The sequence below is a fragment of the Scyliorhinus torazame genome, chromosome 21 (assembly GCF_047496885.1).
Source record: "Scyliorhinus torazame isolate Kashiwa2021f chromosome 21, sScyTor2.1, whole genome shotgun sequence".
NCBI classification, from domain to species: domain Eukaryota; kingdom Metazoa; phylum Chordata; class Chondrichthyes; order Carcharhiniformes; family Scyliorhinidae; genus Scyliorhinus; species Scyliorhinus torazame.
In genome coordinates this window covers 70993090-71012798 of record NC_092727.1, presented here as the reverse complement: position 1 = coordinate 71012798, position 19709 = coordinate 70993090, and the positions used below count along the sequence as shown (strand labels likewise).

The window sequence follows — 19709 nt, the reverse complement described above, 5'->3', positions numbered from 1 at the left end:
GGGGGAATGGGATGGGGGGAGGGAGGGATGGGGGGGGGGGGTGTGGCCTGAGACAAGGCAGTTGCCAATTAGGGCTAGTTTTTATTTTTTGTTATTTAATATTTATTTATTTGTTGTTGTTTTTGTTTAAATTAAAAAAGGTCATTATTATCTGTATTGTTACAATGTTGTGTAAAGGATGCACAATGTACTGTGTTGGTTGACCAAAAATTTTCAATAAAATATTATTTAAAAAAAAAAAAAAAAATTATGCTGGCTGCCATTCTGAGGCAGTGGGAATTATAGATAGAGTCAATGGATGGGAGGCTGGTTTGCGCGATGGACTGGGCTACATTCACGACCTTTTGGAGTTTCCTGCGGTCTTGGGTAGAGCAGGCTCCATACCAAGCTGTGATACAACCAGAAAGAATGCTTTCTATGGTGCATCTGTAGAAGTTGGTGAGGGTCGTAGCTGACATGCCAAATTTCCTCAGTCTTCTGAGAAAGTAGAGTCGTTGGTGGGATTTCTTAACTATAGTGTTGGCATGGGGGGAGACCAAGACAGGCTGTTGGTGATCTGTACACCTAAAAACGTGAAGCTCTCAATCCTTTCTACTTAGTTCCCATTGATGTAGACAGGGGCATGTTCTCTGTTAGGCTTCCTAAAGTCGATGATAATCTCCTTCATTTTGTTGACATTGAGGGAGAGATTATTGTCGTCGCACCAGTTCACCAGATTCTCTATCTCATTCCTATACTCTGTCTCGTCATTGCTTGAAATCCGACCCACTACGGTGGTGTCATCAGCAAATTTGAAAATCGAGTTGGAGGGGAATTTGGCCACACATTCATAGGTGTATAAGGAGTATAGTAGGGGGCTGAGGACACAGCCTTTTGGGGCACCGGTGTTGAGGATGATTGTGGAGGAGGTGTTGTTGCCTATCTTTATTGATTGTGGTCTGTGGGTTAGAAAGGATCCAGTCGCAGAGGGAGGAGCCAAGGCCACGGAGTTTGGAGATGAGTTTCGTAGGAATGATGGTGTTGAAGGCTGAGCTGTAGTCGATAAATAGGAGTCTGACATAGGTGTCTTTGTTATCTAGGTGTTCCAGGGTAGAGTGCAGGGCCGTGGAGATGGCATCTGCTGTGGACCTGTTGCAGCGGTAGGCAAACTGTAGTGGATCACGGCAATCTGGGAGGCTGGAGTTGATTTGTGCCATGACTTACCTTTCGAAGCACTTCATGATGATGGATGTCAGAGCCACTGGACGATAGTCATTAAGGCACGCTGCTTGACTTTTTTTGGGTACAGGGATGATGGTCGTCTTCTTGAAGCAGATAGGGACCTCGGATTGTTGTAAAGTGAGGTTGAAGATGTCTGTGAATACCCCCGCCAGCTGATCCGCGCAAAACCTGAGTACTTGTCTGGGTACCCCATCCGGGCCAGTGGCTTTCCGTGGGTTGACCTTCGAGAAGGCTGCTCTGACGTCTGCAGTGGTGATCTCAGATACAAGTTCATCCGCGGCTTCTGGGTGGAAGGCTCGCTCTCGCTAATCTCTTGCTCAAAGCGGGCATAGAATGCATTGAGCTCATCAGGGAGGGGTGCGTTGGAGCCGACGATTTAACATGCCTTCATCTTGTAGCCTGTTACGTCTTGCAGACCTTGCCATAGACGGCGGGGATCCGTGTGGCTAGCCTGGGACTCGAGCTTCGTCCGGTACTGTCTTTTGGCATCTTTGATGGATTTCTTTTGATCATATCTGGCTTTCTTGTAGAGGTCAGGGTCGCCTGACTTCAACGCCTCAGACCTAGACTTCAGCAAGTAGTGGATATCCCTGTTCATCCAGGGTTTCCTGTTGGGAAACACGGGGGTTTGCTTCTTTGGCACACTCTTCTACACACTTACTAATGAAGTCAGTTGCTGTAGTGGCGTACTCGTTCAGGCTGGTCGCAGAGTTTTTAAATACTGACCAGTCCACTGACTCTAAGAGGTCATACGATTCCTCAGACCACCAATGCACAACTTTCTTCGACGGATTCTCCAGCTTCAGGTTTTGCTTATAAGCAGGGAGCAGGAGCACAGCCTTGTGGTCAGATTTGCCAATGTGTGGGCGGACGATAGAGCGGTAGGCATGTTTGATATTTGTGTAGCAGTGGTCCAGGATGTTTGGGCCTCTGGTGGAACAGGTGTTGGTGGTAACTTGGGAGTATGCTCTTGAGCTTGGCCTGATTGAAGCCCCCAGCTACAATGGACAAGGCCTCGGGATGTTTCGTTTCAAGGCTATTTCTGGTGGTGACTGTTTCGTCCAGTGCAATTTTTACATTCACATGGGGTGGGATGTAAACTGCCGTCAGGATAACGGAGCTGAACCCTCGCGGAAGGTAGAAGGGGTGGCATTTTAGCGTCAGGTATTCCAGGTCCGGGGAGCAGTGACCCAGGGCCGGGATTTGAAACCAGGTCCTCAGCACCGCAGTCCCAGTGCTAACTACAGCGCCACATGCCGCCCCTACCGTTAACCCTTTAAAAAAATAAATCAGAAATATATCTATCTCTCTCTTCAAACCATTTAATGATTCAGACTCCACCGCACTATGGGCCAGAGACTTCCACCTCTGCGAGAAGTAGTTTCTCCACATCTCCGTTTTAAATCTACCACCTCTCAACCTATATCTGTGACCTCTCTTTCTAGACTGCCCCACAAAGGGGAATGTTTGGTCTATGTTTACTTTATCAATCCCTCTTAGCATTGCTAGGGTAAACCCAAACCGTTCAATTTCTCCTCAAACCCATTCATCCCCAGAATCAATCTGGCGAATCTCCTCTGAACTGCCACCACATTCTTCCTCATAAGGAGACCAAAACTGACACACTCCTCCAGATGCCATGTTATGCCGAATGTTAAGTTTGGGATTTGTGCAATTCATTTATTCTAATAAAAGCAAATTACTGCGGATGCTGGAATCTGAATCTGGGAAACCGGGATGAAAACAAATGGGTCAAGGTGGGGTGAGCCATTTTGTTTTCATCCCATTTGTTTTAACTGTCTTTTACCATTTCTTTCTTAATATATATTTAACCCCCCCCCCCAATCCATCTTATCCACCTTTCCTTAGCCTTTCTCCTCTTTGCTTCCCCTCCCCCCACATCTACAGTTCACCCTCTGATGTTAGCTTCTCTGCTGTTTGGCCTTTCACATCTTTTGTTCTCTCTGGGGACTGCCATTAGCACTCTTTCCCCTTGGTTTCTGTGGCCATTAGCACCCGGTTTCCCTGGCTTTCTGTGTCTATGACTCTTCTTTCATTCTCACTCCAAAGTATAAATATTTCCCACTTTCGCTGTTAGCTTTGACAAAGAGTCATCGGACTCGAAACGTTAGCTCTTTTCTCTCCTACAGATGCTGCCAGACCTGCTGAGATTTTCCAGCATTTTCTCTTTCGTATTTATTCTAATATATCCACGAGGGGAGGATGAGCTGAACTGGAGCAGGGGAGGGGTGTGGGTTGTAAGGTTAGATTTGTTATCGCCATGTTGGAGGAAGTCCTGGAAGGTACTCCAGTCCTTTTGCAATAGACGCTAAAATTCCACCAACACCCTATACAATTGCAACAACACTTCTCGACTTTTATAGAATCATAGAATTTACAATGCAGAAGGAGGCCATTCGGCCCATTGGGTTTGCACCGGTCTTTGGAAAGAGCACCCTACTTAAGCTCACGCCTTCACCCTATTCCAGTAACCCCACCTTAGTGGCTTTTGGCCACTAAGGGGCAATTTAGAATGGCCAATCCACCTAACCTGCACATCTTTGGATTGTGGAGGAAATCGAAGCACCCGGAGAAAACCCACACAGAAGCTGGGAGAAAGTGCAAACTCTACACAGTCACCCGAGGCCGGAATTGAACCCAGGTCCCTGGAGCTGTGAGGCAGCAGTGCTAACCACTAAGTTTGGGATTTGTGCAGTTTGTTTCTTTTTTAAAAATAAAAATATCGAGTACCCAATCAGTTTTTTTTCCAAATAACAGGCAATTTAGTATAGCCAATCCACCTACCCTACACATCTTTGGGTTGTGAGGGGAAAACCCACGCAGACATGGGGAGAATGTGCAAACTGCACACAGACAGTGACCCGGATTGAACCCGGGTCCTCAGTTTATTTATTCTAATATATCCTCGAGGGGAGGATGTGCTGAACTGGAGCAGGGGAGGGATGTACGTGGTAAGGTTAGATTTATCGCCAAGTTCCTTTTTATTTGCCTTTTTTATTCCATGCTGTACCTGCATACCGACTTTCTGCGATTCATGAAGAAAGACACCCAGATCCATCTGCCCGATGCACTTTGAATCTGCTTTCCATTTAGATAATTTGCCTTTCTATTTTTTTTTTTTGTGGCCAAAATGGATAACCTCACACTTCCATTCAGACCGACCTCACTCACGAGCTCTGACAGCAGTTAGAACAGACAAAGAAGGAGACTAACATCTGGAGAAATTACCGACCCCCCCCCACCCATTCTGGGGGGAGTCTATCTTCAACAGGATAATACATGGTTCGTCTGGGTCTGCTGATGAAAAGGCACAGTCCAAAATATAAAAAGCATAAAAGAATAGAATAAATTCTTAGAATAAATAAACTGCACAAATCGCAAAATTAATATTCGGTCTAATATGAGGAAACTTTATTAAATCAGGATAGCCAACGATATAGGACATCACACCCAAAGCATTTACTTTCCTACAAGTCATGGCAGCCAGTTCTCAAACTCGGTTGGGAATTTCTCTACCACCTCGCCAGAGACACTGGACTCGACCAACCTCCTGATAGGCTCCCCATCGTCCTTACCTGAATTCCTACGGATGGATGACAGACCATGCAGCAGGAACTGAACCGTGCAGAGATTGGCTGCTCCCAGAGACAATACTTTCTCTGCAACCAGAACCCTCTTGTGCATTGCCCCATCCTCCATAAAGACACCTCACAACTCTTGAAATTGGGCTCTAATATTCTGCATCGCAGAGCCAAGGCTATCAGCTGGATCGCTGTCATCGCAAGCAGCCACCATCCATCGCTGTGCACCATACCATCAGCATGAGAAACCTCTCAAAGGCAGCTGTGCGACCAAAGACATGGCCCCACCCCAATTCCTTCCAGCTTCCACAACTCAGCAAGGATTAAAACCTATTGTTGATGACACAAAGATTAGTCGGGTGGTTAACAGTGAGGTTGCGTGTCTTGGGTTACAGGAAGATATAGACGGGATGGTCAAATGGGCAGATAAATGGCTGATGGAATTGAACCCTGCTAAGTGTGAGGTGATACCTTTGGAAGGAGCAATGTGACTAGGAAGTATTCAATGAATGGCCTGACACTGGAAAGTTCAGAGGAACAAAGGGACCGTGACGTGTTTGTCCATTGATCTCTGAAGGCAGATGGGCAGGTTAATAGGGTGGTGAAAAAGGCATATGAGGCACTTGCCTTTATCAATCTGAGGCATATTGGAGCTGTATGGAACTTTGGTGAGGCCACAGCTGGAGTACTGTGCAATTCTGGTCACCACGATATAGGAAGGATGTGACTACACTGGAGGGGGTCCATAGGCGATTCACCAGGATGCTGCCTGGGATGGAACATTTAAGTTAGGAAGAGAGGTTGGATAGGCTTGGGTTGTTTTCACTGGAGCAGAGAAGATTGAGGTGTACAAGATTGAGGGCATGGACAGGGAGCAGCTGTTCCCCTTAGTTGAAGGGTCAGTTACGAGGAGACACAAGTTCAAGGTCAGGGGCGGGAGGTTTAGGGGGGATTTGAGGAAAAACTTATTTACCCAGAGGGTGGTGATGGTCTGGACTGCAATGCCTGGGAAGGTGGTAGAGGCGGGTTGCCTCACATCCTTTAAAAAATACCTGTTGAGCATTTGGCACATCATAACATTCAAGGATATAGGCCAAGTGCTGGTAAATAGGATTAGGTAGGTAGGTCAGGTATTTTTCTTTTTCTTTTTTAAAATAATTTTTATTGAGGTTTTCATAAAATATCAATAACAAAATGAAAAAGGAACCCAACTGGGTTAAGTACAAACCACAGTCCAAAAAAAGCAACCATCCATACCCCCCTCCCCCCGTACATAAATAATAAATTAACGTTAACACCCCGACTTAACACACAAATATATACACCCCTCAGACCCCCCCAGTGCAAATAATAAAAACAAAAATAAAGTAAACCCCACCCCCCCCCCTCCTCGAGTTGCTGCTGCCATTGACCAATGTCTACCATTCTGCCAGGAAGTTTAAGAATGGTTGCCACCGCCTAAAGAACCCTTGTATCGACCCTCTCAAGGCAAATTTCACCCTCTCCAACTTAATAAACCCCGCCATATCGTTGATCCAGGATTCCACGCTTGGGGGCCTCGCATCCTTCCACTGAAGAAGAATCCTCTGCCGGGCTACCAGGGACGCAAAGGCCAGAATACCAGCCTCTTTCGCCTCCTGCACTCCCAGCTCCTCTGCCACCCCAAATATTGTGAGCCCTCAGCCTGGCTTGACCTTGGAACCTACCACCCTCGACACTGTCCTCGCTACACCCCTCCAAAATTCCTCCAGTGCTGGGCATGTCCAGAACATATGGGTGTGATTCGCTGGACTCCCAAGCACCTAACGCACCTGTCCTCTCCCCCAAAGAACCGGCTCATCCTTGTCCCGGTCATGTGTGCCCTGTGCAGCACCTTAAACTGTATGAGGCTGAGCCTCGCACACGATGAAGAAGAGTTCACCCTCCCTAGGGCATCTGCCCACGTCCCTTCCTCGATCTCCTCTCCCAACTCCTCCTCCCACTTACCTTTCACCTCCACCACCGAGGCCTCCTCCTGCATCACCTGGTAAGTTTCCGAGATACCCCCCCCCCCCCCCCCCCCCCCCCGAGAGCACCCTGTCCTGTACTGTGTGTGGCAGCAGCCGCGGGAATTCCACCACCTGTCGTCTGGCAAACGCCCTTACCTGTAAGTACCTGAAGGTGTTCCCCGGGGGGAGCCCGTACTTCTCATCCAGCTCACCCAGGCTCGCGAACTTCCCGTCCACAAACAGGTCCCCCAACCTTCGTATCCCTGCCCTGTGCCACCCCGAAAACCCTCCATCTGTTCTCCCTGGGACGAACCGGTGGTTCCCCCGTATTGGGCTCCACACCGAGGCCCCAACTTCCCCCCCCTGTGCCGTGTCCACTGCCCCCAGATTTTGAGGGCAGCCGCCACCACCGGGCTCGTGGTATACCTCCTTGGAGGGAACGGCAGCGGCGCCGTTGCCAGCGCCCTCAGACTCTTACCCACACAAGACCCCGTCTCCAGCTTCTTCCATGCAGCCCCCTCCCACTCCACCCCACTTGCGCACCATCGCCGCATTGGCGGCCCAGTAGTACCCACAGAGGCTGGGTAGAGCCAGCCCCCCCCCTATCTCTACTCCGCTCCAGGAACACCCTTCTTACCCTTGGAGTCCTCGCGCCCACACAAACCCCATTATACTCCTGTTGACCCACCTAAAGAAGGCCTTCGGGATAAACACTGGGAGGCACTGGAACAGGAACAAAAACCTTGGGAGCACCGTCATTTTGACTGACTGCACCCTACCCGCCAAGGACAGCGGCAACGCGTCCCACCTCTTGAACTCCTCCTCCATTTGCTCCACCAGCCTTGTGAAATTAAGCCTATGCAGGGCCCCCAGCTCTTGGCCACCTGGACCCCCAAATACTTGAAGCTCCTCTCCGCCCTTTTTAGTGGGAGCTCGCCAATCCCCCTCTCCTGGTCCCCTGGGTGAATTACGAACAGTTCGCTCTTCCCCATGTTGAGCTTATACCCGTGAAATCCCGAATTCCCTGAGGATCCTCATTACCTCCGGCATTCTCCCCACCGGGTCCACCACATATAGCAGCAAGTTGTCCGCATAGAGCGACACCCTATGCTCCTCCCCACCCCGCACCGACCCCCTCCAGTTCCTCGACTCCCTCAGTGCCATAGCCAGGGGTTCAATCGCCAGTGCAAAGAGCAGGGGGGACAGGGGACACCCCTACCCCGTCCCTTGGTGCAACGGAAAGTACTCAGACCTCCTCCTGTTCGTGGCCACATTCGCCATCGGGACCTCGTACAACAGCCTAACCCACCTGACAAACCCCTCCCCAAATCCAAACCTCTTCAGCACCTCCCACAAGTACCCCCACTCTACCCTATCGAAGGCTTTCTCAGCGTCCATCACCACCACTATCTCCGCCTCACCCTCCCTCGCCGGCATCATGATAACTTTCAGAAGCCTCCGCACATTCTCGTTCAACTGCCTCCTCTTCACGAACCCCTTCTGGTCTTCGTGGATGACCTGCGGCACACAATCCTCGTGGCTAAGACCTTCGCCAGCACCTTGGCATCTACGTTTAGCAGCGAAATCAGCCTGTAAGATCGACACTGCAGGGGATCCTTGTCCCGCTTCAGGATCAAGGAGATAGGGTGCCCGGGACATCGTCGGGGGCAAAGTGCCCCCCCCCCCCCCCCCCCATCCTTGCCTAATTGAAGGTCCTAACTAGCAACGGGCCCAGCAGGTCCATATATCGTTTATAAAATTCGACCGGGAAACCGTCCGGCCCCGGTGCCTTCCCCGCCTGCATGCTCCCTATCCCTTTGGTCAGCTCCTCCAGCCCAATCGGGGCCACCAGTCCTGCCACCAGTCCCTCCTCCACCTTCGGAAACCTCATTTGGTCCAGAAAGCGGCCCATCCCTCCCTCCTCCAGTGGGGGCTCGGACCGATACAATTCCTCATACCGTGCTGGGGCAGCACGGTAGCATAGTGGATAGCACAATTGCTTCACAGCTCCAGGGTCCCAGGTTCGATTCCGGCTTGGGTCACTGCCTGTGTGGAGTCTGCACATCCTCCCCGTGTGTGCGTGGGTTTCCTCCGGGTGCTCCGGTTTCCTCCCACAGTCCAAAGATGTGCGGGTTAGGTGGATTGGCCGTGATAAATTGCCCTTAGTGTCCAAAATTGCCCTTAGTGTTGGGTGGGGTTGCTGGGGTTGTGGGGATAGGGTGGAGGTGTTGACCTTGGGTAGGGTGCTCTTTCCAAGAGCCGGTGCAGACTCGATGGGCCGAATGGCCTCCTTCTGCACTGTAAATTCTATGATCTATGATCTATGAAAAGTCCCTGAAGACCCCATTGATGCCAACCCCACTCCGCACTACACTCCCTCCCCTGTCCTTAACTCTCCCGAGCTGCGTCCCGCTTCCGAAGCTGATTCGCCAGCATCCGGCTTGCCTTTTCCCCATACTCGTAAATCGCCCCCTGGGCCTTCCTCCACTGCACCTCCGCCTTCCTGGTGGTCACCAGGTTGAATTTGGCCTGGAGGCTGCGCCTCTTCCTCAACAGTCCTTCCTCGGGAACCTCCGCATACTTCCTGTCTACCCTCACCATCTCCCCCACCAGCCTCTCCCTCTGTTCCCACCTTTCCTTATGGGCCCTAATGGAGATCAGCTCTCCCCTAACCACCGCCTTCAGCGCCTCCCATACCATCCCCACTCGGACCTCCCCGTTATCATTGACTTCCAGGTACCTCTCTATGCTTCCTCGGACCCGCTCACTCACCTCCTCATCCGCCAATAGCCCCACCGCCAAGCGCCACAACGGGCACTGGTCTCTCTCCTCCCCCAGCTCGAAGTCCACCCAATGCGGGGCGTGATCCAAAATGACTATCGCCGAGTACTCGGTATCCTTTACTCTCGCTATAAAATAAAAAAGTCGATCCGGGAATAAGCCTTATGGACATGAGAAGAATGAAAATTCCCGAGCCCCCTACCTTGCAAATCTCCAATCTGGTCCATAAACCCCCTCAGCACTTTAGCCGCCGCCGGCTTCCTACCCGTTCTAGACCTGGAGCGATCCAGTGCTGGATCCAACACCGTGTTAAAGTCTCCCCCATTATCAGGCCCCCCACTTCTAAGTCTGGGATCCGACCCAACATGCGCCGCATAAAACCCGCATTGTCCCAGTTCGGGACATACACATTGACCAGTACCACCCTCTCTCCCTGCAGCTTACCACTTACCATTACATACCTACCGCCATTGTCTGGCACAATGCTCGACGCCTTGAATGACACCTTCTTTCTCACCAAGATTGGCACCCCTCGATTTTTGGCATCCAGCCCCGAATGAAACACCTGACCTACCCACCCTTTCCTCCATCTTACCTGGTCTGCCACCTTCAGATGTGTCTCCTGGAGCATAACCACATCTGCCTTCAGCCCCTTCAGGTGTGCAAACACACGGGCCCGCTTGACCGGCCCGTTCAGTCCCCTTACATTCCAGGTTATCAGCCGGATCGGGGGCTACCCTCCCCCGTCGACTAGCCATAACCCCTCCTAGGTCAGCCTCACGCCCACACCCCATGCCCGGTCCGTTCCCCACGGCGGCAGACCCCCGTCTTGACTCCTCCCACTCGCTCCAGCTCCCCCTTGACCATAGCAGCAGCAACTCGATTCCCCCCCTGGCTAGGACCCATCCTAGCTGCTTTACTCCCCCCATTGCACTTCCGCAAGTCAGCTGACCCCGGCCACTCCCGCCTCTCCTTCGACTCTTCCCTCCTCTTCCATTCCCCATCCGCAGGCTCTCCCCCTCCCCCTTCCATCCCAAGCGCGGGAAACAACCCTCGCTTCCCGGCCCGGCCCCGCCCCCTCCAGTCTTCAGTGCGGGAAAAAAACCACGCTTTCCACCTACCCGGCTCCGCCATCTCTGACGCAGCTCCTTTTACAGGCCCAGTCCCCTCACCCCCGAATCGGGCCTCCCCCGCTGGGCTCCATCTCACTGCCGGCCATCCACCCCTGTTCCATTTGCTTACCCCCCTCCAAGAGCCCCCCTGACCAACCCAATCAAAACAGTGCCCAGCCCGACCTAACCACCCTCACCGAATCAGAAAGGAAAAAGAAAAAGAAAAGCAAAACCCCCCCCCCCCCCTCAAAAAGTAACATATCAACCGCAATCCCCAAACGCCCATCCCGACCCTCAATCTGTGTCCAACCTCTCGGCTTGAGCAAAGGTCCACGCCTCCTCTGGAGACTCAAAATAATGGTGCCGGTCCTTGTAGGTAACCCACAGTCGCGCCGGCTGCAACATGCCAAACTTCACCCCCTTCCTGTGCAGCGCCGCCTTCGCTCGATTGTACCCGGCCCTCCTCTTCGCCACCTCCGCACTCCAGTCCTGGTATATTCGAACCTCCGCGTTCTCCCAACTGCTGCCCCTCTCCTTGGCCCACCTGAGCACACACTCCCGATCAGCGAACCGATGAAACCGCACCAGCACCGCCCGCGGTGGCTTGTTAGCCTTGGGCCTCTATGCCAACACTCTATGGGCCCCTTCCAGCTCCAGGGGCCCCTGGAAGGACCCCGCTCCCATCAGCGAGTTCAACATGGTGACCACATAGGCCCCCACGTCCAGCCCCTTCGAGAGGCCCAGAATCCGCAAATTCTTCCGCCTCGACCGATTCTCCGTCTCCTCGAAGCGCACCTGCCATTTCTTGTGGAGCGCCTTTTACCGCCAGGCCTAAGATCTCATCCCCATTGTTGGAGATCTTTTGCCGGGCGTCGCAGATCGCCACCCTCTGGGCCGTCTGTGTCGCCAGCAGCTTATCGATAGAAGCCTTCATCGGCACAAGCAGGTCCGCTTTAATCTCCCTGAAGCAGCGCTGGATAACCTCCTGTTGCTCCTGCGCCCAGTGCATCCACGCTGCCTGGTCTCCGCCCGCCGCCATTTTGCTCTTCTTCCCTCGCACCTTCTTCGGGTCCACCACCACTTTTCTAGTTGCCCCGCTCCTGGTAAAAGCCATATACTGTCGGGGAACTATTGTACTCTCCTTCCCACCACGGGAAACGTCGGAAAAGTGACGTTGGGGGCCCTGAAAAGAGCCCAAACATCCGTTTTTTGCGGGAGCTGCCGAATGAGCGACTTGGCTCCGCATAGCCGCAACCGGAAGTCGCAGGTCAGGTATTTTTCATGCATCAGTGCAGACTCGATGGGCCAAAAGTTTTGTGCTGTATTATTGTGATTCTATCTTGACCCAAGTGCTGAATTATTGACCAACAAATCTTGGTCCATGGTAAAAAGCCATGCCAACCGAAAAAAGACAGATGTACAGAAGGATAGAAAATAAAGTCTGAAAGATTAGCAGAGCAGGAGCTTGTGAAAATTTAGCCACTCCCACACTCAAATCACATGATCCCCAGGGAGCTGCATTTTAATATTGACGTGGTTTAAGAAAGAGTTAACTGAAGAACTGGAGCAATTTAGGATCCTGAGCCTGGGGCAGCATGTTACTGTAAATCAAAGCCATTTATTTTGTCAAGCAAAGCAGTTCCTGTCTCAAGTGGAATTATCCAGCACAATCAGATATATAAAAGCTAGAGAGATATGGGGATGTGCTGTGACACAATCTCACTGCCATCTTTGTCTCTGAACTTTTCTGTCATCAGTGGCCCTTTAGGCCGAGCAAATTCACACATGTCTTGTCACTTTTTAACTCAATACGTTTCCTCCTCCTCCAAACTGAGAGAGTCTGTCATTGAAAAAGACTATAAAGAGAGTTGTTCCAGGCAATTAATTCATGACGATGCAGATTTCGAATCCTGTAGGAAGCAAATGGAAAAACCAGGGAGTTGATGAGTAAAAAGGGAAGGTCTTGGGGCTCTTTTGCCAAGAGTCGTTATGGAAAGAATGGTGCGAAAGTGTTAAAATAAGCAACAAATGTGTTTAAGAAACCAGTTGAACGTTTTGCTGGAATGGGAAAGGGTTGAGGGATTTATCAGAAAAAGGTCAAGGGGGTACTGATTTCCTGCTCCTAATACGGTCAGGTTTCTAACTACTGTTCTTTTCCCTACAGGTACTTCCAGCATAGACACCACTTGTACAATCTGGGGGCTGGAGACGGGGCAGGTACTAGGCCGAGTCAACCTGGTCTCTGGTCACGTTAAAACACAGCTCATTGCTCATGATAAGGAGGTAATGAGATCTTACTGTTTCATATTGATTCAATGCGGATACAAAGATCCTAGTAACTCATGGTCACAAAAATTCTTTAAGACTATTTTTCTCTTGAGATTTCAGTTCCTCCCCTCTGAAGGTCCATTACAAGGGTTTAAACTCAGCTGGTTAAAGTGAAGTGACACATTAGGTCAGTAGAGGTGCAGTGGCAGACATTGAAAGATATTATATAGCACTCAGCAAAGGTATATTCCAGTGAGCAAAAGAAGATGCACCATCCATGGCAAACTAAGGAAGTTAAAGACGGTGTCAGATTGAAAGAAATACAAGATTAGTGGTATGTGAGAAGATTAGATAGAATTTAAAAACTAGCAAAGAATGACTATGAAAATAATAAAGATGGGAGAAATTAGAATATGAGAGAAAGTTAGCCGAAATGATGAAAAGGAAACGATTAACTAAGGGGAGTGTGTAACCTCCAGAATTGTCAAATTAATAATGGGAAATGGCGTAATTGTTGAACAGCTATTTTGCACTTATCACCGTGGAGAACACATAGCATCCCAGAATTACATGTAAATCAAGAGGTGAAAAAAAGGGAGGAACTTGAAAAAATTACAAAAGCCACGGAGAAACTATTAAAACTAAAAGTTGAAAGTGTGGCAAGGTGGCGCAGTGGCTAGTGCTGCTGCCTCACGATGCCGAGGACTTGGGTTCGACCCCGGCCCCGGGTCACTGTCTGTGTGGAGTTTGCACATTCTCCTGTGTCTGCGTGGGTCACACCCCCACAACCAAAGATGTGCATGGTAGGTGGATTGGCCATGCAAATTTGCTGCTTAATTGGAATAAATAAATAAATGGGCGGCAGGGTGGCACAGTGAGTGGTGAGCACTACTGCCTCACAGCGCCGTAGACCTGGGTTTGATCCTGGCCCCGGGCCACTGTCCGTGTGGAGTTTGCACATTCTCCCGGTGTCTGCATGGGTCTCATTTTCACAACCAAAGATGTGCAGGGTAGATGGATTGGCCACATTAAGTTGCCCTTTAATTGGGGGGAAAAAAAACCAATTGGGCACTTTAAATTAAAAAAACTAAAAGAGAGCGGGTCGACAAAGCAGGAAACTACAGGCCAGTTAGTTGAACATCTGTTGTAGGGAAAATGCTGGAATCTATTATCAAAGAAGTTATAGCAGGATACTTAGAAAACCTTAATGCAATTAGGCAGGGTGAACTTGGTTTTGTAAAAAGAAAATCTCGTTTGAATGTTTTATTAGAGTTCTTTGAGGAATTAACAAGCAACGTGGATGAAGAGGAACCTGTAGATGTGGTGTGCTTGGATTTCCAAAAGGCGTTTGATAAGATGCCACATCGGGACATGTGGTGTAGGGGGTTACACCTTGGCATAGATGATAGGTTGGCTACCAGGAAGCAGAGATAAATGGGTCATTTTCAGGTTGGCAAGCTTTAACCAGTGGAATGTCATGGGTTAATGCTGCAGCCTGAACTGTTTACAATCTATGTCAATGATTTGGATGAAGGGACCGAATGTATGGTTGTGAAGTGTGCTGATGACACAAAAGATTGGTCGGACAGTTTGTGAGGTGAACATAAGGAGTCTGCAAAGGGATATAGATAGGTTAAATGAGCGGGCAAAAATTTGCAGATGGTTTATGTTAGGAAATATGAACTTGTCAGAGTCATACTGCATAGAAAAGGCCCTTCGGCCCATTGAGTCTGCGCTGGTCAAAACACCCACCTAACTAGTGTAATCCCGTTTCCCAAAAACTTGGCCCGTAGCCTTGTATGCCTTGGCATCGCAAGTGCACATCTAAATATTTCTTTTTAAACACAATTCTTTCCCTTACAAATAAAAAAAAAAAGTAACATGATAACTGCAAAATAACATTGTTTAACTAACATGGTAAACTAACCAAATAACACAAAGTAATACCCCCCCCCCCCCCCCCCCCCCCGCCCCCTCTCCCCCTCCAAAAACCCAAACAATCAACCCCCCCGGGTTGCTGCTGCTGGCCATCTATCATCCCCCTAGCGTTCCGCTAGGTAGTCGTGGAACGGTTGCCACCGTCTGGTGAACCCTTGAGCGGATCCTCTCAGCGCAAACTTCATCTGCTCTAGTTTTATGAACCCCGCCATATCGTTTATCCAGGCCTCCAGTCCGGGGGGTTTCGCTTCCTTCCACATGAGTAAAATCCTACGCCGGGCTACTAGGGACGCAAAGGCCACGACATCGGCCTCTTTCGCCTCCTGCACTCCCGGCTCATCCGCTACTCCAAATATAGCTAACCCCAAGCCTGGCTTGACCCGGACCTTCACCACTTTCGAGATTACTCCCGTCACTCCCCTCCAATACCCCTCCAGTGCCGGACACAACCAAAACATATGTGTGTGGTTCGCCGGGCTTCCCCCACACCTCCCACACTTGTCCTCCACTCCGAAGAACCTGCTCAACCTTGCTCCCGTTATGTGTGCTCTATGCAGCACCTTAAATTGGATCAGGCTAAGCCTGGCACACGAGGAAGAGGAATTTACCCTGCTTAGGGCATCAGCCCACAAACCCTCCTCAATCTCCTCCCCGAGCTCTTCTTCCCATTTTCCCTTCAGTTCGCCCACCAGCTCCTCCCCCTCTTCTCTCATCTCCCGGTATATCTCTGACACTTTGCCCTCCCCGACCCACACCCCCGAAAGCACCCTGTCCTGGATCCCTTGTGTCGGGAGCAGCGGAAATTCCCTCACCAGTTGTTTCGTGAACGCTCTCACCTGCATATATCTAAATAAATTTCCCCGGGGCAGCCCATACTTTTCCTCCAGCGCTCCCAAGCTCGCAAACGTCCCGTCTATAAATAAATCTCCCACTCTCCTGATTCCTACCCGATGCCAGCTCTGGAATCCTCCGTCCAGCCTCCCTGGGGCAAACCTATGGTTGTTCCTGATCGGGGACCACACCGAGGCTCCCAGCACACCCCTCTGTCGCCTCCATTGCCCCCAGATACTTAATGTTGCCGCCACCACTGGGTTTGTGGTAAATGTTTTTGGGGAGAGCAGTAGTGGCGCCGTCAACAGCGCTTTTAAACTCGTCCCTTTGCAGGACTTCATCTCCAACCTTTTCCACCCCTCTCCCTCTATCATCCATTTACGAATCATCGCCACGTTGGCGGCCCAGTAGTAGTCGCCCAAATTCGGCAACGCCAGTCCCCCTCTGTCTCTGCTACGTTGTAGAAACCCCCTCCTTACCCTCGGGGCCTTACCTGCCCACACGAAGCTCGTGATGCTCCCTATCTATTTTTTTAAAGAAGGCCTTAGTGATCAGTATAGGGAGACATTGGAACACAAATAGGAACCTTGGGAGGACCATCATCTTAATTGCCTGCACTCTGCCTGCCAGTGACAGCGGCTGCATGTCCCACCTTTTGAAATCCTTTTCCATTTGTTCCACCAACCGTGTCAGATTGAGTCTGTGTAAGGTTCCCCAGCTCCTGGCTATCTGAATCCCCAGGTATCGGAAGTTTCTTTCCACTCTCCTTAGCGGTAGGCCATCTATCTAAATATTTCTTAACGTTATGAGGATCTTACCACTCTTTCAGGCAGCAAGTTCCACATTTCCACTACCCTTGTCCACTCGTATTCTTCCATGGGGTGCGGATGTCGTTGGCTAGGCTACATTTATTGCCTATCCCTAATTGCCCTTGAGAAGGAAGAATAGAAAAGCAGTATGTTATTTAAATGGAGAGAGATTACAGGGCTCTGCAAGACAGAGGGACCTGGATGTCCTGAAGTTGCAGGTACAGCAAGTGATTAGGAAGGCAAATGGAATGTTGTAATTTATTCCAAGAGGACTGGAATATAAAAATAAGGAAATTCTGCTCCAGTTGTACAGGGTTTTGATGAGACCACATCTGGAGAACAATGCACACTTTTGGTCTCCTTATTTGAGAAAGGATATAATTGTGTTAAAAGCAGTGCAGAGAAGCTTCACTCAACTGAACACTGGGATGAGGTGGTTCTTTTTTAAAAAAATATATATATATATTTTTAATCTCCATTTTCACATTTTCTCCCAAATTTACACCCAACAATAAACAATAATCAGGAACAAATGTAATGCCAATCCCCATATCAATAACAACGATCCCATCCTCCCACCAAACCCCAAACATTGGCCCACATGTTAACATAACAAATGACAAAAAGGAATCGGAAATCACCCAAAATCACCATTAACACATACTCCTCCAGCCCTCAATCCCATAATGTTCGATGTGACCCAATTCTCAAAAGTGCATAATGAATAACGCCCATGAAATGTAGAACCCCTCCATCCTTCCCCTCAGTTCAAATTTGACCTTTTCAAGCATTAAGAATTCCAGCAGGTCCCCCCGCCACGACAGGGCAGGTCCTCCTGCCACGCCAGGGCACAGGGTGGAGAGGTTGATCTCCAGCCTAACAGGATCTGCCTTTGGGTGATCAACGAGGTGAAGGCTACAACAGCTTCCTCCGCGCCCGTTTCCAACCCCGGCTGGTCTGGCACACCGAATATGGCGTCCCGAGGGCCCGGGCCCAGGTCCAGTTTCACGTGCACCACTTTAGAGATTACCCGAAACACCTCCTTCCAGTAATCCTCCAGCTTTGGATAGGACCAAAACATATGAACGTGGTTTGCGGGCCCCCTCCCCCCTCCACCCACCCTGCAATGTTCACACACATCTTCTACCCCCTCAAAGAGCAAGCTCATCCTCGCCCTTGTAAGGTGTGCTCTATGCACCACCTTCAGCTGTATCAGCCCCAACCTCGCACATGAGGTTCACCCTCCGGAGCACCTCACACCAGAACCCCTCCTCCATTTCCTCTCCCAACTCCTCCCTCCCTTCTAGCAGTGTCGTCTCTTCCTCCAAAATAGCCCGGTAAACTGCTGATACTACCCTCTTCTCCAGTCCTCCTGTCTCAGCACCTCCTCCAGCAATGTGAGAAGCTCTGTATCTTTCTGGCAAAGTCTCGAACCTGCATGTATCTAAATATTTCCCCCTGCTCCAGCCCATACTTTGCTCCCAGCTCCTTCAATCCCGCAAAACGACCCCAAGAAATAAATCTTTTAGTGTCCTAATTCCTTTCTCCTCCCTTCTCCGAAAATTTCCATCCCACTTCCCTAGCTCAAATCTATGGTTTGAGATGGTTCTTTTTTGAGGAAAGCTCAGACAGATTGAGCCTGTATCCATTGGAATTTGGAAGAACGAAAGGCGATTTAATCAAAACATACAAGATTCTGAGGGAACTTGTTAGGGCGGAGGCTGAAAGGGTGCTTCCGCTTGAAGGAGAGACCAGAACGTGGGGGAACACCTTAAAAATAAGAGGTCTCCCATTTAAGATAGAGATAAGAATTTATTTTCTCTCTATAAGGGTCGTTAGTCTGTGGAAATCACTTCTGAAGAGGGCTGGGTCATCCTTTTTAAGGCTGAGTTAACTAGATTCTGGAAACCTGAAGTTAAAAATCGAAAATGCTGGAAAAACTAATCAGATCTGGAGTGTCTGTATAGAGAGAAACAAGACTTAACTTTTCGAGGCTGTATGACTTCAAAGCTTTTTTAAATGTAAGTTTAAAATAGATGCTTGATTGACGAGGAAGTCAAAGGATACAGGGGTGGACAGAAAAATATAGACCATAAATCAGATCAGCGGAGAAGACTGGGGCTGAGTAGCCTCCTCTTCATTTGTATGTTTTGAAATTGTGGATGTAGTGCTGGATTTTGTACCATTGAAGCAGTTTCCATTCACATCAGGCACTCTGCTGCCCCTCGGATGAAAGTGCTAATTAATTGTTGAAGTAAGAGCAGTTCTGCACTCTGGTTACATTAAGAATTAAATTTAGACTATTTCAGACTTGGTGCATATTACCCTTCAGCGGTAAAGCTGACAGCATGGACTGTATTTTAGCCCAGATCCTCGAGGCGGAGGGAGGAGAGGGAATGCTTTATTAGACCCTTTGTCGACCCTTTACAAAACCAACAGTGATGGGGAGTTGTGTGACCAAACGAGATTGAAAGCATTGACCTGAAAAGGTCCTGTCACAGTTCATCATTTCCAAAAACATGTTTTGTTGAGGAGCATCATGATGCCTGGGGATTTCTTTTGAAAAGTAAGTTTGAAAAATACTTGCAAGCGTTACTGGGCAAATAACAATAATGGAAGCTGTCAGGAAAGGAAACCTTGACCTTAGTGCCCAGGGTGGGAGGAGGTAAAACAACAAAGTTCTGGGTGCTTTTAAGCTAATCAGACTTTTTAGATTGTTATAGCTTCTTTACAATATGGTCAACAGCTCGTATGTTGACTTAAATTACCATTATTTAAGAGGGTGTTGACAATGTGAATAGGTTAAATTACGAGTTAGGCCTCAGAGCTGAGCTCAGTTCTCTCCTTGACTAGCTGTTGGGCACAGGCACAGATGTGGGCATGCACACAAAACACAGGAAATAGGAGTTGGCCATTCAGTCTGCTCCGTTGATCTACCTCAATGCCAATTTCCCACGCCATTCCCCATAATCCCTTGATGTCTTTACTATCTAGAAATCTGTTGCCCTCAGTCTTGAACATGCTCAATGTTCCATCTGCCTGTTCCATTAACCTGTCTAATTTTCCTTGCAGCCTCCTCAATATTCATATTCCTATCTAGTTTGTGTCACCTGCAAAATTGAAAATATTACAGTCGGTTTCCACTTTTGTGTGTAGTCT

The 19709-nt window shown here is 49.5% G+C and overlaps 1 protein-coding gene across 1 annotated transcript in view; it reads left to right on the top strand.

Annotated features, from left to right (window-relative positions):
* The window catches only part of dcaf7 (ddb1 and cul4 associated factor 7), a 96056-nt gene that overhangs the window by 40735 nt on the left and 35612 nt on the right, over positions 1-19709 (top strand). The window contains exon 3 of the mRNA XM_072486931.1: positions 12869-12987. Coding sequence (XP_072343032.1) covers positions 12869-12987 — 119 coding nt within the window. The remainder of the gene's footprint in view (positions 1-12868; positions 12988-19709) is intronic.